We start from the raw sequence: 24,115 nt of genomic DNA on the forward strand, positions 1-24,115 counted from the left end.
ATGTTATATACTATGTTCTTAAAACAACGAATTTCTACCTGTTTTTGAGCCACAGCTACTTTTTTTGTTATTGTTTTAAACTTTATGTACCAGTTTAGGGGCCAGTGAAGTATGAGTGATGCATTAAAAATCATGTGGCCTTTGATTACTTGATACTTTAGGCAAAGTATTAATCATCTATTATGTGCCAGGCACTGTAGTAGTCATGGCTTTCCCCTGTCAAGGTAGGTATTATTATTTTTTTTATTTTACAGAAAACAAAAAGTGAGTATCAGAGAGTAAAAACGAATTTGCTGAAGGTCACGAATAATAGGAGACCATAAGATTTATTTGGTGTTTCTGCCTCCAAATTTCACTGCTTCACATGATTATACTATAACATGGAGGACACACATCTTCCTGCCAATTGTCAGGGTTAAGTTAAACAAAAGAACTTCAAGGTCTTCCACTGTAAACCCACCACCCCCCAAACACCGAGATATACATGAGGACAAAATAATTTCTTGAAGTTCTGAAAAAAAGTTAAAAACCACGATGAAACAAATATTCTCATTCCCTGAGTTAAGTAAGGCAATAACATTTGTATTGTGAATGACAAATGTTGCCTGCCATATCAGTAAACAAAGCCTGTTGCAGTCATCAAGCCACTACAGCCATCCTCCTCCTCCTCAGTCTCCCCCCATCTCTCCTGCCACAGTGAGCCCTGAGGGAACTCAGGATGGAGACAAACTGGAAACAAATGGGCTGCCCAATGCCAAGCCCTCAGCCATTGCAGTCACCCCCAAAGGTGTACCCTGAAGGGACTCAGGATGGGAAAGAACAGGGTACTGGCCCTAGGTAGCTAACATATCAAAGGAATGATTTCAATGAGATTCAGCAGTCCCTATCCAAGAGGCTACATCCTGGGCTTAAGTCCTTAGTTTTGTTTGCCAAAGAAAACATAATTCTCAATTTTTAGGCTGTGTTTTTTTTTTTTTCAGTTGATAGTGTGGTTATTTAATTACTGTGTAGTTCTGACTAGATTGCAAACTCCCTGAAGGCAGAGACTGCATTCCTTTTTGTTTGTCATTGTATCCATAGCACTAAGCACAGTGTCTAACATTGAAAGGTACTCTAGATTTTTTAATTAAAGCAGTGTTATGTGTATGAATGAACAAACTATTAACAAGAAAAGTTTCAGCTGTGAACTCAATAATTTTAAGCACAACTTACGGGCAAATCAAAAAGGAAAGAGACGGCTCCAACACCCCCAATTTGTCCTCCTGTGTTAAATCACAGACTGTTTATGAGACAAACACTTGGGCTGCAGTTCTGACCGAGGACACCTATACAGGGTGAAGTATCCTGAGTAAAATGAGTTTACAACCTGACATTTGGTTTTTTAAAAATATTGACTTATCAAAATAAAATTCACTGGCAAAATGTCATATAAGCAATTTTTATAAATAAAGAATCTGAGGGAAATGTACTGTGAGCGAAATGCCTCAGTAGCAGACATGTAATAAAGGTCATACTTATCCCCGAAACAGAGAAGACCCATGAAAGTATCAAGCAAGACATTATTGTATCCACTGGGTGGCGCTGTAGACCGATGTTGATGCTATTTTACACATTGTTAAAAGGTGTCAGGAAATTTTTTAAAAGTTAGGACAGTAATTCCTTATGTGTAAAAGCTCCTTCTTTCATTTGATCCTCACAACAGCTCTGTGAGGAATGTAGCGTATGTATTACTATCCCTTAAACGCAGACTTTAAACACCAGTAAACATAAGAAACAGTCATTCAGGAGATTTGGAACACATTTCAGCGGAGGTTTTCCCTTTAAAATGGCCCATTCACCTTTGAGCTGCATATTCCAAAGTTTTTTATTGGTGACCTGTGGTTCCTTTCTCCAGTCTGAAGTGTTCATCTCATAAAAAGACAATCTCTACGGAAGGGAGACTAAAGTAGCTGGGCTATACATTCCTGGGATGAGGGTTCGGCTCACTGCTCAGTAAAGATACCAGGGTGCTCACAAGACGCCCTGAAGTCTGGTGTCAGAGCCGTGGGCCTCTATTCATTTAACCTTTTCAGAACCTCAATTTTAGCATTTGTAAGAAGGGACTAGAAGTATTTTACCATTTGCTCGCTAGTCTAATAATATAAAATGAGTTCATATGTGATCATGGGAAGTGTTCTGTAAATGCAGGTTCTCATTACTTTCTCTGGAAGCTCACTCCACAGTCATTACAATTCTTACCATCCTTTAATTCTGCTCAAATCATGATTCCCATACAGAAGACTCTCAGCCTCTCAAAGCAGAAACTGACAGTTTGATGTGCCTGATCGTGAATTAGCTAATCAATGACTTGCTCTATTTTTTGATATTTTGCTCTATTGCTTTTATAGTTTTATCTTTCATATTTAGGTCTTTTTCAGTCCATTTGATGTTTACTTTTATTTTTATTTATTTATTTTTATTATTCATTTATTTAATTTTTGGCTGCATTGAGTCTGTTGTGGCACGTGGGCTTTCTCTAGCTGCGGCTAGTGGGGGCTGCTCTTTGTTGCGGTGAGCAGGCTTCTCATTGCCGTGGCTTCTTTTGTTGCTGAGCAAGGGCTCTAGGCACGTGGGCTCAATAGTTGTGGCTCACGGGCTCTAGAGCACAGGCTCAGTAGTTGTGGCACACGGGCTTAGTTGCTCCGTGGCATGTGGGATCTTCCTGGACCAGGGATGGAACCCGTGTCCCCTGCATTGGCAGGTCGATTCTTAACCACTGCGCCACCAAGAAAGTCCCTGATGTTTGTTTTTAAATGTCATGTGAAGTAGAGATCCAACTTATTTTTCTTCATATAATGAGCTAAATTTCCTAACATCATTTGGTAAATATTCTGGTTTCTCCATTGATTTGTGGTGTCACTAATCTCATATTCTATATACTATCTCTCTGTCCCATTTCTCCCTTTGTCCATATGCCAATAGCAAGCATGTTGTTTTAATACTGTTTTTAGGTCTTTGTAATATGTTTTAAGATCTGGTAGATCTGGTTTTGCCTCTCTGCTCACTATTTGCTATTATAGTGGATCAATTATTTTGTATAAATTTTATATGAAATATTAGTGAATCTTACTCTTTCATATACATTTCACAATTAATTTTTCAATTCAGCCCAAAACATCCTTTTAGATTTACATTGGAAATTTACTGAAACCTATAGATAAATTTTGGTAGAATCAATATCTTTGCAAAATTATGACATCCAATTCACTAACATAACATACCTTAATAGAGCTGATTTTTTCCTCTACAAAATCCTTGTGCATTCTGTGTTAGGTTCATTAATTCCTAGGTACTTTATAAGTTTTGCTGTATCTGTAAACAAAATCTTTTTTTTTTTTTTTGTTCTGTCTTATAACTTTTATTGCTGGGTAGAAAAACATTAATTTGTGTAAATAGATGCTACTTGAGGCAATCTTGATGAACTCCCAATTAGGTTTTATAGTTCGTTTATCTCTTTGATATTTCTGTGTAAATAATTAAAGCATCTGCATCAATGACAATTTTGTCCTTTTTTTAAAAAATATTTGTTTATTTATTTATTTATTTTGGCCGTGCTGGGTCTTAGTTGTGACACACAGGGTCTTCGTTGCAGCATGCATGATCTTTTGTTGCTGCGTGCTAAACTCTTAGTTGCGGCATGTGGGATCTAGATCCCTGACCAGGGATCGAACCTGGACCCCCTGCATTGGGAGTTTGGAGTCTTAGCAACCGGACAACCAGGGAAGTCTCAATTTTGTCTTTTCTTTCCTGATGTTTATATTTCTTATTTCTTTTTCTATTTTTGTTTTTGTTTCTTTGTTTGTTTTGCATGGCTGGGACCTCAAAAACTATGTGAAATATGTTGAATAGTGACAAGGACTCAAGTTATCAGAGTCTCTCTCTTTCCCTCTCTCTCTCTCACCTCTCTTTTTCCCTCTATTTCTCTATCTATCTCTATCTTTATCTATCTCTCTATCCATTGTGTGATTTTCATTTAAGCAGAAGTTAAAGAATACTGAAAGAAAGACTTGTGTATAATTTATTTAGTAATATCTTTTATACCTTATACTTTAAATTGCTTGTTCAGATATATGATGTCATCATATTAAGAATTAGCAAGATGGAGAACAATTCTTACTCTCTGCATTCGGGGATTTAGTTCCTTGGAAAAGCTTCCTGCTTTTAAATGGGAAGAATTTTCAAAGGCAATACAAATAAACATATGCATTGCCATGTGTTAAAAAACTGACTTCTACTAGGTACCAGAATTCTCTGTTAAAAGACTCCTAGAGGCCGCAAGTCTTAACATAAACGACTGTAAATTGGTATAGTTCAAAGCATGGTGTTTTCCGGGAAGCATCTGAAACTAGTTGATCACTTCCTGGTCAGCAAAGCCCATTCCCCGATATTGTCTCTCTCGTTGGAACTTTGCATTGGCCTGTGAGGAAAGCAGAACAGTTATCAGTATCCCCGTGTTATGGAAAAGGTGGCTTACCAGCTTGGCAGAGGTAGTTTCAGAACCCAGATTTCCGGTTTATATCCAGACACATCCCCAACAACCCTAGGTTTGACTATACTGCTGTTAACAAAGATGAAAAAGGAAAGAACAAAGCTTTTGTTGAGAGAGTGTCACGCTTTCTCTCTTGAAAGAAAAGGTCCACATGGTGTAATGTAAAGGCTACTGTTGTAGCACTAGGCCACTGACTTTGTTGGTGAGTAATGTAGTACGAGTCTGCCTTATTTTATGGTGCATGTGTATTAAAGAAATCTAAAAAAAATTAATTTGAGAAATTTAATAAGCCTTTGGGATAATTAGAAACACCTTAAACTCCGTAAAACCAACATGTAGGAATATTTACTCATCTTACTCTTCACAATTTGCCAGTTACAGCTGGAAGGGTGGGCGTGTCTGAGAATCTGAGGGCACAAGACTCTTCTCTGTGCTTCCAAAAGTGCACAACAGGAGGAGGTGATTAGAAGCCATGTTTTAAGTTATGAAGCCTTCGGATAGAGGGTCTAGGTGGTCCCAGCCTCTCGCTCTCAAAGCAAGTACCAACAGCACCATTATTTACTGTCTTGTTAAATTAAATACATTTTTCTGCACCCTGACACATTACCTCAGATCTTCTACAGTAAGAAAGAAGTGCTTTTAGTCCCAATTTGGGAAAAAAGAAACCAAGGCTCAGGGAGACCGGGTTTCAAGAATCAGAACTTTTCCTAATTTATTATGCTGTCTTCCTCAACATGTCTCTTCTTGGCTTCCTGTTCTTTGAAACTCAGGACAGCTTGGCCAAGCTTTTTCCTTGTTCTTTTATGGAAGGCAGAAAATTCTTCAGATTATTATAAACAATGTGTGAGTGAGTGAGTGGTCAGCTCTAAAGGGGGCCTCTTAAATATTCTTGGATGATATACCAGGGAGCCTGCCTGCTTCCGTTCCGAAACTGGTGATGTAATTCTGAAGGACATTGGGGCCACCAGGTGTGTGCATATGATTAGAAGCTAGGAACAGTCTCTATCAAGCTGGAGGGATGGCCTTTGTGTCATCTAATGCCAAACTAGTGTCCCTGTAAGCCCGATCCTTCCTCACTGTTGCATAGCTGGGAGAAGCAGAGCTTTCAATCCCCAGTGTGTGGGGTTTTGTTTTTTGTCCTGTTGCTCCTAGGTAATGAAAGGACAAGAATGCAAAAGAGAGGGCAAGCCCACTGGATTTTACATAATTGCTCATGAGATTAGACTCTAACACTTGCAGATGCTTCTGGCCATAGACTCATTGCACTTGGCCAACAGTGGTTTTTGGTTTTGATCTTAATTATGATTTTACTTTCAATACTTTTAAGCGAAAACACATTGTCCATGGCTACTATTGTGTTAATCTAATATGATTTACAGCCCCGGCTCCCAAAGGCACTGAGTTTATGACCCCTGGAGTTAGTAGTGATTCTCCCCCGCCCTGACATTTTTACGACTTTATGATATTGGAAAGGACAGGATAGTTGATAGGGAGAATGACTTAAAGGAATGTAGGGAGGGTCGGAAGGGAAAGTATTATCCCCTAATCAGGTCACTTTTGTGAAAATATTCAGGTATGCCCTAGGCATGAAACAGCTGTTCAGTGACCAGAAAATCAAGGTGGTTCCTAGCTGTGTTAGAAAGAGTGCAGCCAGAATGAGGTTGCTGAGCTGTTAGGTTCTGAAGACTGTGGACAAAGCAAAAATTATACATAGTTGCAAAGGGCAACCTTGAAAGTCAAGTCTCCTGTCTCAGGGAGCCTACAGCTTTGTTTGTTCTGCAACATGAAACCAGATTGCTGTGTCTTCATTTCCCAGATGAAAAAGTCATAATGCAGTAAGAGTAGCGTTACATCAAAACATTTTAAGCATTAGACTCACACAAGTGAGATTTTGAACTTTTGAAAAATATGAACAATTAAGACAACTTAAAAAAAAAAATCAACCAGTCATCAAGACACTTCCTCTGCTCCCTCCCTTAAAATTCTAATTCTGTATTATTAGAAGCCTTTATGCTTATATATGCATATCAAATTTCTAAAAGGATATACCAAAAAAACTTACTGTTGGTTATCTCCAGCAAGGGAAAATTGGGATGGGAGTAGCTGGGCAGCGAGGCAATTGTGAACTTGTTACTCATTTTGACCCATCATGTTTTTATTTATTTATTTTACCAACAGCATGTTATCCATTTATACATAAAAGAAAAATCTAAAGAAATATTATTTCTTTCATATTCTTTACTCCTCCCTGACTATTTATTCTTTTGTTTGCTATGATTTTAAGAGTTGTCACATACGTTTGAAAAATTATATTTTCTCTAACCTTATCCCAAATTGTCCATTATTAATAGGTAGTGTATAATTTAATTCGAGCATCAGATCATTTCTGTATGTCCCTTTTTCATGATCTTTCAGAGGAAAATATAATCATTGTTTGCAACCCAGACCCAAAATTGTTTCCAGCTTAACCCTAATTAATCTAAATAAATGAACTTTAATTTAACTAATTATTGCCAAAACAAATAGATCTGTGTTGACCTTTGCTAGCAACACTGCAAGACACTTGGAATCAAATGGTTTAGGTCTGGCAAGGGAGGGTGATGACTTTGGCCTCTGGAATGCTAGGTCCAGAGTCTATGACCAGCCAAAGTGGTAGTAAAATCAGGTTGAGTAGAACTGTGTTAAAATCATCCGGATGTCATGAACAAATTGGCAGCCACTCCTCTGTTTTATACGTGTCTGTAAAGTGACACTATGGCTTTATGCTTATGATCCCTGTTCTGCGGTTGACCAGCGAGATTATGTGAGTGTGTATTTTCTTGTGAACAGGCTGTACCTTCTATATTGTTGTTACAGCATTGTCATCATGCCTGCTGTGGTACAGTAGGTGGAGCACAGAACAGACCACACAGGAAAGAGGAAACCAAGAACCCTGCCTGTCAGAGTCCATGGTTTCCAAGCTATCCAAACACACAAACATATCTGTCTGAACATAATTTTATAGGTAAACACTAAATAAACATCCAGGATTGCTCTGAATCTTGCTGCTAAAGTCCTTCACAGAAAAGGTGTGGAAGGCAGAGAAAACATACATATATTAAACATGTTCTTATAGAACAAGTATGCAGTGGTCAAAGCAGACTAGGAAAGATCACACATAAGCCACAAGTGAAGTCTAAGCAGTCATAACTTGTTAGTTTTGCTGATTAGCTAACAGTTTTCGTGCAATGTGAAAAAAAAATTTAACCAATTTCTCAAATTGGGCTTAATTTGTATGAGTGCTTTTTTCTTAATAGAAGTGTTGTTATGATTCACAACAGGTTAAGTTTAACATCCTTTATGCTCCTAATACAAGGCTTGAGGCATATGGAGGAGGATTTGGGCAGCTTTTTGATGGATGAGGTGAGAAATGTCTTAGGATGGGGTAGAGATTGAGTACAATGTGTAACATCTTGCCTTGCCAAGTACACTGATTGATTATCTATCAGCTGATCCATTATGTCTTGGGGATATTGAAGAAACTGGTGGGTGGTTTTTGTCCGAAATGCTATTGTTGTAGCTGTGACAACCACTTCAATAAGTGGAGTCAATTACATTAAAGAAATAAACTACATTAATTCATCCTTCTTTTTCCTGCGTTCCCAGCAATTCATGAAGCTCCACTGATTTGAGGCCTTCAAAATCTCTCTCTGTCCTTTTACTGCCACCACCAATGGGATGACTGTCAGAAGTCTCCTAAGTGGCTTCCTTATTATTATTTTATTATTTTAATTCCAAAGTTCTCTTCACACTCACAACTCTTGCCGAGAGTCACCAAAACATGCCTTTTGATCATGCTTTTTCCTCATGGAAAACCTCCAGATGCTGCATTTTACTACCTAATGAAATCTAAACATCTCTGTGAAACTTCCAAGAATATCAATCACAAGGTCCATCTCCCTATTCAAAATGACTTCTCACTGCTCTTTTTTTTTTTAAATATTTATTTATTTATTTATTTTTGGCTGCGTCGGGTCTTAATTGTGGCATACAGGACCTTTCATTGTGGTGTGTGGTCTTAGTTGTCCTGCGGCATGTGGGATCTTAGTTTCCCGACCAGGGATCAAATCCACGTCCCCTGCATTGGAAGGCAGATTGTTAACCACTGGACCACCAGGGAATTTCCTCACTGCATTGTAATATCTTTTTTTCCCCTATAATTTGCTAAAGAGAAGGAGAAATTGAGAAAGGTAATGAGTGGGGAAAGAAGAAATTAATTAGCGTTTTAAAATTCCAGTTCCTTTGGATCTTGTCTCAGGTATAACTATGAAAAAATAGGCAGTGTATGCATTTCCCCCCTAAAGAAACTGAAGTTAGGAGAGGCTTGCCCAAGTTACTACTTGCCCAATGCTAGAGAGTGGATGGGTGGGGCTGGGATTCTGACCTAGGTCTCCCTGAGACCCTCCCTTTTTCGCAGGCTGCCCCTTCGCTCCCCCATCTCTACCAGCCAGACCTGGAATGCCCTTCTTTCTGCCTCACCTTTAAGATCCAGTTCCCAAGACAGTCTACCTGGACTCTCCAGATCTCCCTGTCCTAAACTCCCTGAAAATTAGCCCTTTTCCCTGACCCCAACATTGGATAAGAAGTCCCTCCTCTGTGTTCCCATGTCATCCTGTTTTTATCATATCACATATTTTTTTTTTTTTTTGGCACACGGGCTTAGTTGCTCCGCGGCATGTGGGATCTTCCTGGAGCTGGGATCGAACCCGTGACCTCTGCATTGGCAGGCGGATTCTTAACCACTGCGCCACCTAGGAAGCCCACATATTTTTTAATAAACATTTTTATTGATTTATAACAAACATATAGAAAATTTATGTATTGTAAGTATTTAGCTTGATGAAGTATAAAAAAGCGAAGCCATGCCTGAAACCACCAAGATGGAGAAATTACCAGCACTCTGGACACAACCCCCTTGCTTGCGCTCTTGATCATTATCTCCATCCTCCCTTCCCCAGAGGCAACCAGATCCTGACTTTTAAATAGCTTTCTTTTGGGACTTCCCTGGTGCAGCTGTTACTGAGAATCTGCCTGCCAATTCAGGGGACACAGTTTCAATCCCTGGTCCAGGAAGATCCCACATGCTGAGGAGCAACTAAGCCCGTGCACCACAACTACCGAACCCACGTGCTGCAACTACTGAAGGCTGCACACCTAGAGCCCATGCTCTGCAAAAAGAGAAGCCACCACAATGAGAAGCCCAGGCACCAAAACGAAGAGTAGCTCCCGCTCACCACAACTAGAGAATGCCTGTGCGCAGCAGCAAAGACCAACACAGCCAAAAAAAGAAATAAAATAAACAAATAAATAGTTCATTTTGTTAGCCTGCTTTCAAATTTTATATAAATCAAATTATACAGTGTGGTTTCTATGTCTGTTAGATTTGTTCCCTGTTGTTGTATACAGCAGTTGTTCTTTCATTTTCATTATAGTATGGTATTCCATTATATTTATTCATTTATTAATTATATTTATTCATTTTGCTGTTGGTGGAGTCCTACTGTGAATATTATTGCAAAGTTTTTATTGAATATATGTGCACTCTTTGGGGTGCATATACCATGGAGTGAAACTACTGGGTCATAAGTTATAAATTTGTCCATCTTTATTTAGTAGAAAATGCCAAACAGTTTTCCGAAATGGTTGTATTGATTTACACTCCCACTACAATGTGTTTCCAGCTGCATCTCATTTTCATCAAGTGATAATGTCTACATTATAATAGTAAATTCTTTCTCCCTCCCCACCCCCTTTCTTTTTCTCTCTCTTTGCCTAGCATGACACCTAGAAGGTTTCTTAGTAAAAGTCTGGTGAAATAACAAGCACATAGTTGTTTGCTTCTATATTCTTGTGGTCACCTTTTAGACTTTGGGGCTAGACTGTCATGATTTGACTTCTAACCTCTCCATGTCCCAGCAAATTACCTTTCTGTGCTAGTTTCTTCATTTTTCACATCACAGGGTTATGCTGAAGATTAAATAAATTTTGTATGAAGTACTTAGAAAAATGTCTGGCATATAGTATGAGCTCTATAGTATTAACTATTACTACTGTTCTCTGTCCTTAGGAACTGCATCCCATTAGACTCCCTAGAAACAGAATTGATTGGTAAGAATCTTTGGCATCCCCTCTGTGAAGCTCGCTCTTGGTCGTCAACCCCAGAGAGAGCTTCTGGACTTTTGAGGTTCCCTTTACCCCTCATTCATCAACTGCCTGATACCATGGGTAGGTGCCATGTCTCCCCAAGTAGATGGCAAATTCCCCAAGCATGGTATTTGACTTATCCTCATGGTAGCAATGGTTTCAAAGTCTCTTTTTAACCTGTGGGACTCTTAGCTGTTCTATTCCCCCAAACCCATATTTGAGCGGCTCTACCACTGAAAAAACTATGGAGAAGTGAGTTGTCCCTTTTTCTAACCATCATGCTCAAATGTAATTTCAAATGCTGACGGAGGTGTGCCCCACACCCTAGATAAAAGATACGTCTGCACATATGTTATTTGACATCATGGTGTTTAGTAAATATTTGCCTTTTTAAAAAAATTTTTTTATTGATCCCCTGTTCTTTCTGGACTTCCCTGTTCTTGCCCAGTTCCCTTCCCACCCACCTGTGTTTGATCTAATCTCCTCCTGTTTGTGTGACAACACTTGGGTCTCCTCTGGCTCTTATTAACTCTCTAGCAATGCAAATCAGATCTTACATAGTGACTGGCTGAGCCATACACCAAATTTCTACCCTTAAAAAATTAAAAAGCTTTGTATAATTAGATAAGAGAGTGCCTGCTGCAAGACCTGTGTTCAGATAAAAATGCGATTTAAGTATTTATTGTTCAAAGAGCAACTCATAACTGTTATTGATCATGAGAATGAGGGGGAGACGTGCCGAAAGCCTTTCTGTCAGGGCCAGCATCAATCATTACTAGGGCTTTAGATTTTCTTTGTCACTGTAGTTGATTTTGGCATTTGGGTTCGGTAAGGGGTTTAATATGCATCTAATGTCCATAGGGCAGAGCAGTAACTCAAATGCAGAGCTTGATCTGGGGCTCCCCTTCAGCAAGAAGTCGTTGACTCGAGGGAGACAGGCTAAGCGATCTCCAAACACCTGTTCAGCCCTTAGAAGCCTTCTGGGAGAGGTGAGATATAAGAGCCATGATAAAAAAAGAAAACAATCACTGCTTTCCCCAGGGAAGTCCCTGTGCAAACGGAGAGGTCAAGGTAGAGGGCGTGCAGAACCAGACCAACTGTTGGACCCCGTGTACGCTAGGCATTTGTGAAAGGCTTAGAAGAGTGAAAAAGTCCAAACAACTCGGACGCAAGATGATTATCTCCTAATATCAAGCCACCTTCCCTCCTCCCACAAGAAATATTCCACTGGGTTGAGCTCTAGAAAAAGTCTCAGAACATCGTTGGGTGGGCCCATGCAGTGCTGAGTGCGTACCAGCACTGAGAGGCTTCTGGTTCAAACCAGGGATGCACCCCTGCAGCTTCCTTCTCTGAGCAGACACTGGACTTTGTTCGGCTCTGGTTACTCAAGGACCAGGAGTCCTGCCAGCTCAGCATTTTGGGAACATAGCCATTTATGACAAACATCCTCACCCTTAGTGCCTTAGTGGCATTCTCCTATACTAGCAAAATGTTATCTTGATTTCCATTTCGACAAACTATTGAAAAAGTCTGTCTTTCTCATCAGGATCTGTAAGGGCAGAGATTTGTCAGCTTTGTTCATTGCTTTATCCCCAGCATTCAGAATAGAGCCTGACCCGGTAAAGGCACCCAAGTATTTGTTGAAAGAATTACCTGTTACTTCAGACAAGCCAAATGTCAGGACAAACAGCCAACTTCACAGGGCAGGCAATAAATACAGGGAACATTGCTTCATGGCTGTCCTTGAGACAGTTAAATTGACAAGGATGTGTTTGGATGGACTTCTGTATAATGACTGACATCATACAATGCTGCTGAGAAGCCCTGAAACAGAAATTGGCTTCAGGGAATTCCCTGGCGGTCCAGTGGTTAGGACTCTGTGCTTCCACTGCAGGGGGTATGGGTTCCATCCCTGGTCCAGGAACTAAGATCCTGCAAGCCTCGTGGTGTGGCCAAAAAAAAAAAATTGTCTTTACGACCACCCTGTTCTCTCCTAGTGTCAGAAGCTGATGCTACAGGAGGAAGTAAGCCACTGAGCCATAAATTACAGCAGCATTTCCTTGGTTTTCAATTTTAAACGAGGTCTACTATTGTCCCCTTAACTGAAATTTACAAAATAACACACATGACACAATTTCTGTAAATATTTTTCAAGGTTTTATTGCAAACCAAAGTTGGTTTATCACACACAAAAAAAGGTGTGTGGTAGGGAGTGGGGAAAGAATTGTACATATTATAACTATGTTAATTACAGTACATTAAAATGGTGGTTTACATTACAAATAAGCCTGTAAGTTTAAATATACTAGTGTTATAACCCAATGTACAGACTTTCTTTATCCAATACATACAATTATCAGGAATGCCAAAAAACAAAACAAAACAAAACCATAAATAATGCCCATTTTACAGGTGACATTTTAAACAATGAAAACACCAGGCTCTGACTGACAACTGGGGCATTGGTCCATAAAAACCCTTTCTAAAAATAGAAATATTTGTAGCAGCAATGCTTTCTTTAAGCATCTGGATACAAGTCATTGCAAGACCATTTTCAATAAATTTTAGTTATTAACTATATCTTACAAAAACAAAAACAGTCTACACATAAATTTATCTTCCAAATATGGAAGAAACAAACAATGTCCCACATTGTAGAGTCCTGCAAGTGTCACATTGATGCTTATAACTGAGTCCTTCTGTGAGCAAGCATACCACACTCATACGGCTGATCACACAGGAAGTCCACAAGGAGAAACAGAGAACAGAAACACTGGGCAATAGGAAAAGCTTTGGAGCTAACACGATCTCATCAGAAAAGGCACATTTCATAAGATTCGTGATCACGGCCTGGACAGACCTTGCGAAGCTCCTTCTCAGAACAGCGTCCTCCTTTGAACGAGACCACTGCATCTGTCTAGGGCGGCCCTCTACTGCTCATTTCAGAGATAGCACCACATTGGAAGAAAGAATAAAAAGGAAAACCTCATGAGCTCACTGAGGAGGATGTGCTCTTCGAAAAGCTTCCAGCAAACAGTGTGCAATAAGATTGCCAAGATGTGCAAGCTTCCAAGGATGTGCAAATTCTCTTTTAAGATGTCCTGTCAACTGGCAGCTCTGCCAAAAGGCTAACTAAAATGTTTCAGAAACGCCCATAAAATCCTTCACAACCAACCCTAAGACCGTTCAGAGGAAAGAGTCCACGGGAGGTGCATAGGAGAAGCCCAGAAAGGCCTCAGCTGCTTCCTTGACACTGGCTGTGAGGAGGATGCTGTCAGGGGACCGGCCAATGGAGTTGGGGACCGGCTCTTCGGTGAACTCGGGATCAAAGTGCCGCAGGTCGCTGGGTCCACTCTGTTGCAGGAAGGCAAAAAAACACTCCATGTCAAGAATTCACAGTGGAAACAAGGCAGGTAAATTCTCATGCAGGCTTTAGGCATTACAGGGACACTTCCACCATCATCAACCATTTCAAGCACAAAACCCAAAGGCCACACAAAGTGTAAACTATGAGGATAATGTCTACTTTCTGTCTTTTGCTAGTGTAATTCATAAATGTGCTGAAAAACTATATGAGCTTTGTTGGGACAAAAGTTCTGCTTTTTCTGTGGGTAAAATAATGGCTTATGAATAAAATATCTGCCAATTTATTCCTTGAGGGCCCTTCCCCCTCCACCACTACCAACAACTGCTCTGACTTAAAGAAATGCCATTTGAGCCTCCGTACACTCACAAGAGAGATACTCACCACATTTGGGTTAAAAGGGGGAGTAATCTTCTTATTAATGAGATCATCCCAGTTAATTAGGGAGAAGAAGACATGATTCTTAATCTCCATCTGTTGAGAAAGAAACAGGAATTTACATGAGTGAAATTCAAGAAGGGCGGTAAGGTCTAGTGCTCTACCCAGAAAGCCCAGGAGGACAGGAAAAAATGACTCACAAAGTCATCCTTGGCACCCAGCCTTTTGGTCCTGTCCTTCTGCAGGAGGCCCTCCAGGACGTGTCTTGCAGAATTTGTAATATTTGGCTTCAGCTGGAGGGGCTTGTTCAGAATGTTGTCGTACATCTCAGCTGTGTTTCGGCTGTAAAAGGGAGGCTGAAAGAAGGGGGAAGATTACTTACCATTTAATTGGAAGTTTTGGAGAGCATCTATTATCAATAAGGACTTAAGCTACAATAGATGAAGCTGGATTTGACAAAGCCTATCACTTGATAGGTTTTCTCTGCCTTGGATTTTTAAATGTCTATATTTTGCCACCCTTATCAGGGGGCAGATGCTAATAAGCTGTATTTTTCACTCTCACATAGGTTTAGTGTGGTCATACCGAGTAAAAGGTGAACTTACAAAAGAAAAATCCACTAGGTAAGGATTTATCCACTAGGTAAGGGTTTACCGTAAGATACCTATAACTTAACCAATATGCCTCTCTCATCAGCATTTGATAAGCTCACTGATAAAGGGCAAGACACAATGATGAGGTCTGCAATGGGCCTGTGTGCCCTGATAAGTCTGGATTTTTAAGACTACATTCGAGAGAGAAATGTATCAACCCAGGGCAATATTCCATGCTTCTCAATGGGCTACTCACCAGGCCATACAGCATCTCATACAAGACGGCGCCCAGGCACCACCAGTCCACGGTCCTGTCATAAGGCTGCTTATGAAGTACCTCAGGTGCAAGATACTGAAAGACAGATCAGGAGAAGAGAGTTTAGAGCCCCTGAAACCAGGCAATTTCAAGACCAGGCACATACTTTGAAAGGGCTGAGAGACCCTGGATCCACTTGGAGGATATATTTCTTTAGACTACTTCCTGATAAAACTGCTGGCTTTGAAGCTGACTGGCCACTTACATGTCCGGATATTTAGAAAGCTATTGGGCCCCCCTCAGATATCCTACTTGGGGGTTTAGAAACCTTTTATGACACGGCTCTTGCAAACAGCTCATTTTAATTAAAGCAACATGAGGCCTAGGAATTTCTCATGCCTCCAACAGCTGATGGATTTTACTCGTACCGAATTGGACTAAAACATCTCCAAGAACAGCTTACTCTTTCAGTAGCTGAAGGCATGACTGCAATGACCCCTTCCTGGAGGAGGGGGTGGACCAGTCACCACATCAAGAACGCGCCTACCTCAGGCGTGCCGCAGAAGGTGGACGTCGTGCCATTGTGTTCAATGTTCTCCTTGCAGAGTCCAAAGTCAGTAAGGACAATGTGTCCTTGTGAATCGAGCAAAATATTTTCTGGTTTTAAGTCTCTGTAAAAAAAAGAATGAATAGAAAAGCAGTTGTATAAGTTAATTTCACTGCCTATGCAATCCTCTGTAAAGATCATTACTGGGGCTATTAGAAGCACTATACATTCACTGCAGTTGTGCTAGTGAATCTAAAAGGGAGCCCTTGTTCTGTTAATCTATTCTGGATGAGGCACGATCCTGGCTGGCTAGTTCCCTAGTGGCAGGGAGTCAAGACTGGTCACGTGCTGGGGATCTGGTCTTAGGTGACCAAGCTGTGCCTAAACACAAAGTATTTTAAGGCCCTGTCAAAGGCTAGGCTGTCTCCTTTACACCAGGAACGGAGCCTTAGGAGCTCTTCAGCTCACCTATAAACGATGTTCAGAGAGTGCAGGTAACCCAAGGCACTGGCTATTTCAGCAGCATAGAACCGAGCCCGTGGTTCCAGGAAGCATCTCTCCCTCTGGAGATGGTAGAACAACTGCAGGAGACAGAACAGAGTTAGCCTGGGTTGCCAAACCCAAGGACAATGCATTGAATCTGTCTTGACATATATAGCTAAAGAGGACAATTGCAGGAAGTAGCCCTAAATAGTCTATTAACTATCTGAAAACTGGCAGGTTAAAGGAAATACTAATTCTGATAACTTTTCCCCCACCAACTATCTTTTAAAAACTTTCCTCTCCAATTAAAACAAAGCAGGCTATGCACAGACACCCAGGGGTCAGCTCCCATCCCCTCCGCTCACCTCTCCACCGTTAATGTAGTCTAGGACAAAGTACAGTTTGTCAGCTGTCTGGAAAGAGAAGTGAAGGCCCACCAGGAAAGGGTGTTTCACATTCTTCAGGAGAACATTCCGCTCCGACATAATATGCTTTTCCTAGGAAAAGGACAATGAAGAGTTAGTGGCAAATTTCAACTTGGCACCAAGATTCCAAGGTAATGTCTACTGAATGTCAATCTCCAAGCCCAGCTCCTACCTCCTTCTTTTTCAGGATCGCTTTCTTCTGTAAAACTTTGACTGCATAGAATGCTTCTTCTGCTTTGTGTCTTGCTAGAAGAACCTGAAATTTAAATTAAAAATCATTTTCCTGTTCACATCCAGGGAGAACGTAAAATAAGCATATGCAAGACTATAAATAATGAGAGCATCAAATGTGAAATTACCTTTCCAAAACTGCCCTTCCCAATCACTTTCAAGAAGTGAAAGTCAGATGGTTTAGCATGAGGATTCGATGATGGGCCCAGGTTGATTTGCTGAGAAGGACTTGGCTGGAAAGTAAAAGGTTTTCTTTTAGTATCCTTGCCTCAAAGGAAGAGAGTGATGATATAGCGTAGGCAAGGTACAAGACAGTACATCTGCAAATGACTGAGGTAGGTCCCCAGACATCTATAAACACATTCCAAACTACTTTTCATCCATACACGTGAATATTGCAAATGAGAGTATGGAAATTGTACACAATTGTGTTGCTCTTAAGCAGATAACACTTTTATGAAATATGCCTTTTAAAATACGCCACTGACTCATATGTAAATACTTATGTCACTTGTTTGCCATGAACTCATGAGGCATTCCTGCCTTGATACTAACTAAAATGCTATTTTAATTCATCAACATAGGAAAACTAACTGATTCATTTATAAGATTTCTCCACTGATGCATCACAAAGAGAGAACACTTACTGGAGGAGAAGGGTTGGCATTCATAAGCTCAGGCTCCTGAGGTTGGGAGATTTTCAAAATTGACTGAACTTCAGGGCTGCAAAGAAAGGAACAACTTAGAACACCCTAACTCGCCACACGGGGGCAGACCAACACAAATAATGAATTTCTGGCTCAACTTTTCCGGAGGATTCAGTGTTTAAGCTAAAAACACCCAAATCAATTACTCAGTTAAAGAAATAATAGGCAAAACAATAAACCCAGTTAAACGCAGAGACGAGGACTGTTTTCCAAGGAGAGAGGGGGTGAAGTAGGCAAACATGAAAATTTTCTCTTGCATCACTAGAACAAGCCAAATGAGCAAATTAATTTTAATGTTTTAAATATTTTAAATAATTAGCACTTAAAGAGAAAAGGGATCCCCACCCTCGGGATGTCTTTGGCTTTCTGATCAATATATTGATGAGTATGTGTCTTTACTGCTGGTCAATGGAAACTTCACTACTTACTTTTATTTCCCCAAACCACCCCCAAACTTACTGTTTGCATGCATAGGAGTTATTGGCAATCTTCTGAATAAAGTCGTTCAGGCCCATTCTTCTCTGTTTCATGAAAGCTGTGAATTAAGAGAGGAGAAATGTTTAGACGGATTTGTAGCATCCGACGCCTCACACACTAATCTGATCGGGACCTTCAAAATGGGAACTTCTCGTAACCTAGAAGTCCAGTCGTATTCCTACACTCACCGATGAGAATTGCTACCATGCCCCTCATTCTGGAGTAAGTGAGGGTGTCCCTAGCAGCCTCGGTTTTCACCGTCATCGCCACACAGAGAGTACCAGGAGTCGTGAGAGACGGGAGATCGGCTCAGCCAACACTGCGCTCCGGCCGCGCCGCCGGCTTTATAAGCGTTGTGACCCGCGGGGGCGGGACCCACGCGACAACGAGGAAGCGGCGCTGCCCGGCCCCGCCCCGGCCCCGCCCCCGGCTGCCCCGCGGCGCCCGCGGCTGCAAAGCGGCCGGCGGCAGGCGGTTCCGCCCCCGGCGAGAAGGCCAGCCCGGAGCTGGGGCCTAGGAGGGGGACGCGGGGACCGCCCCGGGAGGGCCCGGCGCGGGGCTGTTATCGACCTCCCTCGGCTCCCGGGCCGGAGAGGGGAAACCGCAGGCGGGGGGGGCGAGGAGGGAGGGAGAGGCCGGGGTAATTTTCCACCTTTCTCATTTATTCCGCCCTGCGAGGAAATCAGAGTCGCGGCACATCAGGAAATCAGAGCGCTTTCTGCCCGGTGCGCGGCGATCCGGGTGGCTCTGTGCCCGCTCTGGCTTCTCAGACCCTCAGTTCGGATTCACTCCCGGCCCCGGCGCCAACCCTGACCCTCTGCCCTAATTCACAAGGCAGCCCCCGCAGCCCTCGCCGGGCGGCCGCGCACCATCAACCGAGGTTATCTCGCGCGCGCAGGGCGGCAGCGCCGGGGGAGGGTGGTCCCGAGCGCCCTTATCTTTGGGGGTCAGCGTGGGGCCCGGCGGGTCTCCCGGCTGCCGCCACCCTCCTACCCCTGCCCCATCTCTCCATCCTCAGTACAAGCCCAAGTACCCAGCCCCTCTCGCCCGATCCGAGCAACTAGTGGAGGAGTCGGTGAGACAAGCCCCCGCGTGCCGGCAGCGGCGCTTACCCAGTCCGGTCAGCAGGAAGGACTCGCTTCGTTTCTGCACCTCGGCCCTCTTTTTGTGGCGGGGCCGGAGCAGGGACTCGAGCCGGGCCCTGGCCAGCGCGCCCTGCATCTCCCCCATGGGCAGCGGCGGCCGGGCGCGCAGCGAGCGAGGGCGACAAGAGAACACTGACGTTTCCTTGAAGGAGCCGCCGTGACTCAGGCCCGGCAAGATTTCCTGCCCCGAGTCCCAAAACAAACAAATGGCCCTTGTGCACGGCCGAGCCGCTTCCGAAAACGCCTTTTTTGTGCTTTTGGCCCAAGCCAAGCAAGGCTGAAAAATCCCAGAACTTGGAAGAGGAGGAAGGAAGGAAAGAAAGAGGGAAGGGGGAGGGAGAGAGGTCAGGAATGTGGAGGGGAGGGGGCGGAAATAAAATTCGTCTCTGCACTAAAGGAAAAAAAATCTGCATTTCACTTTTTTTTTTTTTCCCTAAAGTAATCTTTGGGAACATTCTGTCCTTTCCGCGTGTAATTTTTTCCCTTGCATTTTTAATCCCCGCCATGCCAAAAACACGTGAGGAGGTGGCAACTTAGGCGACAGACCTGGAATGACCCTGGGGCCGTGCGAAGCGGCACCCCAGGCATCCTTGACTCCCGAGGTTCCCTCTCCCGCTCCCCGACCTGAAAACTCCGCAAGGTCGCATCTCATCGTCTTCAAATCTCTTCGTTTGTGCTTGTCTTCCCCACCCCTCCTCCGGTTTAATTCAGAGCTAACCCCGGAGTCTTCTTACAGTTTTACCACCTTGCTCTTTCTCTCAAGTCCCAGATTACTGTGCCTCGTTAACTCCTGAAAGATTAGCCGGGAGCCTCCTCCGCTCCAGAAAGTAAGAGAGGGAGGAAAGCTCTGCAGAGCAGCGGTGCCTTCCAGTAACCCCGCCGCTGGGAGATGCCTGGGAGCTGCAGTCTGACGGCCGGTGGGAGGACTCGCGCCAGCGCCGGCGAGGAAGCCACGAGCTCAGCGACCGGGCCAGGAGCGGGGAGAGGGCTGCAAGTTACTAAGTTTGCAGGCCCGGGAACCTGGCGCTTGTCAGTGATGTCTGCAGTGGCTGCCCTGCCATGACCCCTTGCTGCCAACGGCCTTGCCATTTTAAAGTTGCCTTACTGGATCTGACACACTCCGAAATACCAACTGTCAAACCAAGAATAGCATGTGAAGCGGTTTTACTTTGGTCCTGGGCAGGAATTTGTTTTGCAGGCACCACCACCTTATTTGTCCTAATGTGATCTGTAGCCTCAATTGCTTCTTGGTTTGTTCAGTTACAACAGCCCCAAACTGGCAGAAGAGAACACACATCCTCTCTCCTGGAGACTTGCTGGGAAATTTTGCTTAGCACCCACACTTAAGAAAGCACTTACTAGTGCCTGAAACTGACATTCCAACCCAAAGCAAGGTTTAGGAAACTCCAGATCACAGTAACTGTCCCACTTCTGCTTCCTCTTTCATGGATTTTTCATATAACATGACTTTGTTATTGCCAGTACCCCATATCCCATGCTCCACTTCAACTCACCTAGCCCAGTCCTGCTCCCACGTGGTTCCTTCCCCTCTTGAGAGAGCAACATCTTGGTGCACCAAACTGCACCAAGATTTCTGCCTGTTTGTTTTTTAAACATTAAGAAACCTCCAGAGACTTCCCTCCTGTGCCCTCCCCATGCGAAGTAACCCCAAATCTGCTGAAGCATCTTTGTTTTACCCATTCCATCCAAATTATAGTAATAAAAGCAGACAAACCTTTCAAAGGGGATTTTATAGCTTCCTCTTTCATTCTTCAGGTTGCCTAAGATATGAAGGTTGGGGAGTCCTTTCTGGAGGCTGGAGGTAGAGCTTAGTTATGGCTGGAGTAGCCTCCCTGCTATGTGCCTGATAGGATTGGAAGCTGCGATGACAAGGGAGCACGAGTCAGAGGTGGCTGTCCCAGCTCTGTTATGAACCCCACTTTATATCAAGGCAATTTACATACAGGAAGGGAGCAAGCTGCAAAGTTCAACACAGGGCCATTTATTCCCTTCATTGCAACATCACCCAGAAAATTACAGTCATCAGTGTCCTGAGTTTATTACACCCCCAGCAAGACACAAGAAATGTAACTTGACTGATTACCATCACAAATCAGTCCGGAAAAAATTCAAAACACATGCACAGAGTCCATTTTCTCAAAGAAGCTCTGCCTGCATTCCAGGAGGAACATGGAATTTAAGTTAGAGGGCTCTAAGTGGAATAGAGAAGAGGCACAACCATATGATTTGTGGTTGGAACAGAAAAGCATCGTCTGCTGTGCTCCCTCCTCCCCCTACCCTAATGTGCAGCCGTTGGAGACGGATGGTCTGCTAAACTTATCATTTAACGGAGAGAATCAAGTTGTTGAGACTGGCTTTTCTTCCAACCGGATACCCGATGGGTGGAGCAGGCGCCCCCTGTTCTGTCCCAGCAACCTACTAAGACTTCCGAACAGGAAGGTGACACACGGCGGCGGGTGGATGGGGTAGGGGGGAGGTAGGCGGGGGAACTGTGTGTGACGAGCGCCTAACTGCACAGGCTTTAGGTTGTCCTGTGGCCGCTATTCAGACGCTTGATCTGTTCTTCCTTCCCGTCGCCAGCCTCTTTCTTTGGTTCAGATAGTGCTCCTACCGGGAGGAATCCGGCCCCTTCCCTCCTACTCCCTGGTGGTGAAGTGGCCCGAGTGGCGTCACCAGAATCTGCTTGTAAATACAACCTAGAGGGCGCTCGTGTTCTCCGGGAGAACTACTGCTGACTGTAGGACTTCCCCGCACTTGTCTCCTGGGGTTTAATCAGTTCCAGGTAATTCCTCCACAACACCTTGTGCAGTCAAAGGAAATATATAGACGGCTTGATATGAGATATGCCAATTAGCTCCCCACACCACCAAGCCAATTGTCTCATTTATGCCTCATCCTGGGAAAATGCAATCGAACTCGCAAATGGGAATTATTCACCAAGATGGTTATGCTTGCACTGAAACAAAAATTTCCAATGTATGTGTATTTTAATACGAAAATTATTTTAGCTTTTCTACTTAGTGATTAAGTAACATTTTTCTATAATGATGAACTATAAATACTACAACCTGAAAGCTTTGCTAAGATATGATTCTTTCCATTTAATTTAAAGGCCCAGAAAACAAATCCCTGGTCTTTCTCAACACATTAGAGCAAATATTTTGAAAAATATAACGATTTAACTTTCTTTTTAACTGTTAAAATGTTTTAATGTCAATATAAAATGAGATCAGTGTTTTACAAGTAAGCTTCAGAACACAAACATCGATTTCTAAAATGATTTATCTTCTTTTCAGAAGCCTAGATATGAATGCATATAAATCTTAGGGTTTTTAAAAAGTACCATGGTATTTTTCCCCCATTTTAATACATCTCAATTGACAAACATGCAAATTAATTAAGTTCCCTTCTTGGGTTACTTCTTTAATGTGTCAGTTGTGTTACTCTTCATTCCTTAGATACAATATCTTCCATTGATAACAGGGCAATGTAATTATTTTGTATTGCTCAAAGTGTCATAATAGAAAAGGAGGATGACAAATGAGCTTATTCAGGATAACTGTTATAGATCAGTAACTAGCAATGGTGGTTAAATAAATGTCTATTTATAGAGCACAGTTTCTATAGTGATTATTACCATCCCTATTCATAATTCTCAAAATTGACATGCATAGAAGAGTTAAGATACAGCAGATAACTAAGAGAACACATTATCTGGAATAATGGTGTTAAGAGTTATTAAAACCCACAAAACTACATGCTTTATTTATGCAGGGCTTATTTTTTCTTCAAGACAGTGGTTTTGCATAAACAAGACTATGTACTATAAGAAGCTTGGAACAGGGTTTTGTTAAATAACCTACATGTAGGTGTCTCCTCTGCAGACCTCATGTTGTTCTCTCTAACTGCATTTTTTCATTATTAAGGATTAAGCAATTATTGTTAGTTTTCTTCTGAGTTGGACAGATAATAGGCAAAATTGTGAGGTAACAAAACTTACTTTTAGGACCAGATTTATCTCCTTCCAGTAACCTTTCTTGGTCACTGAAGTTGACTCCTACGCCACTCCCACTTCGCACCCATAGCAGTGGCGTACTCTGTGGTCCCCCAAACTCTGAAACATTGCTTCCCATCCTCCTTCCCACTAATGCCAAGTGCCTCAAAGCCCTGCTGTCAGCTAATCATCACAAGAGATACTGAACTGATCCATCCTTCCTTCCTTCCTCCCCCACTCCTTCCCTCCCTTCATTTTATTCATTCATGCAAACATTCAACAAGCATTTAAATACAAATATTAAGATCAAGGACACAAATACGAGTAATATGGTTATCTGACTTCACAGAAGCACTCATTCTAAGTAGGGAGCCACAGGTAAATTATGATACAATTATGATACAACGTAATGAGTTTAAAACAAAGGTCTGAGCAATCTCCTACAGAACAACAGAGAGGGGGATTTTCTACTGAGGAGAGGCAGCAGACTTGGAATTGTTGAGGAAAGTCTCCACAAAGAAATGATGTTTGCGGGACTTCCCTGGTGGCGCAGTGGTTAAGAATCTGCCTGCCAATGCAGGGGACATGGGTTCAAGCCCTGGTCTGGGAAGATCGCACATGCGTGGAGCAGCTAAGCCCTCGTGCCACCACTAATGAGCCTGCGCTCTAGCCCTCAAGCCACAAGTACTGAAGCCCGCGCGCTCTAGGGCCTGTGCTGTGCAACAAGAGAAGCCACCTCACTGAGAAGCCCACACACTGCAAGGAAGAGTAGAAAAAATAAAT

The 24,115-nt window shown here is 42.6% G+C and overlaps 1 protein-coding gene across 3 annotated transcripts; it reads right to left on the minus strand.

The window, feature by feature from the left end:
• Positions 1-12,858: 12,858 nt before the first annotated feature.
• Positions 12,859-21,213, minus strand: SGK1 (serum/glucocorticoid regulated kinase 1). 3 transcript variants are annotated; one of them, XM_057739202.1, is made up of 12 exons: positions 21,053-21,213; positions 18,155-18,230; positions 17,636-17,711; positions 17,117-17,221; positions 16,930-17,013; positions 16,698-16,829; positions 16,318-16,430; positions 15,850-15,973; positions 15,303-15,398; positions 14,654-14,809; positions 14,460-14,549; positions 12,859-14,065 (listed from the first exon to the last, which is right to left on the minus strand). In XM_057739202.1, exons 1-12 carry the CDS (start codon positions 21,084-21,086, stop codon positions 13,898-13,900), a joined length of 1,254 nt encoding a protein of 417 aa, XP_057595185.1. In that variant the 5' UTR covers positions 21,087-21,213; the 3' UTR covers positions 12,859-13,897. The 3 variants fall into 3 exon arrangements, with proteins under 3 accessions (XP_057595185.1, XP_057595183.1, XP_057595184.1); XM_057739200.1 differs by lacking the exon at positions 21,053-21,213 and adding an exon at positions 19,285-19,586; XM_057739201.1 differs by lacking the exon at positions 21,053-21,213 and adding an exon at positions 18,361-18,503.
• Between the last annotated feature and the right edge of the window lie 2,902 nt (positions 21,214-24,115).

The sequence above is a fragment of the Hippopotamus amphibius genome, chromosome 6, assembly GCF_030028045.1.
Source record: "Hippopotamus amphibius kiboko isolate mHipAmp2 chromosome 6, mHipAmp2.hap2, whole genome shotgun sequence".
Classification (NCBI taxonomy): Eukaryota; Metazoa; Chordata; class Mammalia; order Artiodactyla; family Hippopotamidae; genus Hippopotamus; species Hippopotamus amphibius.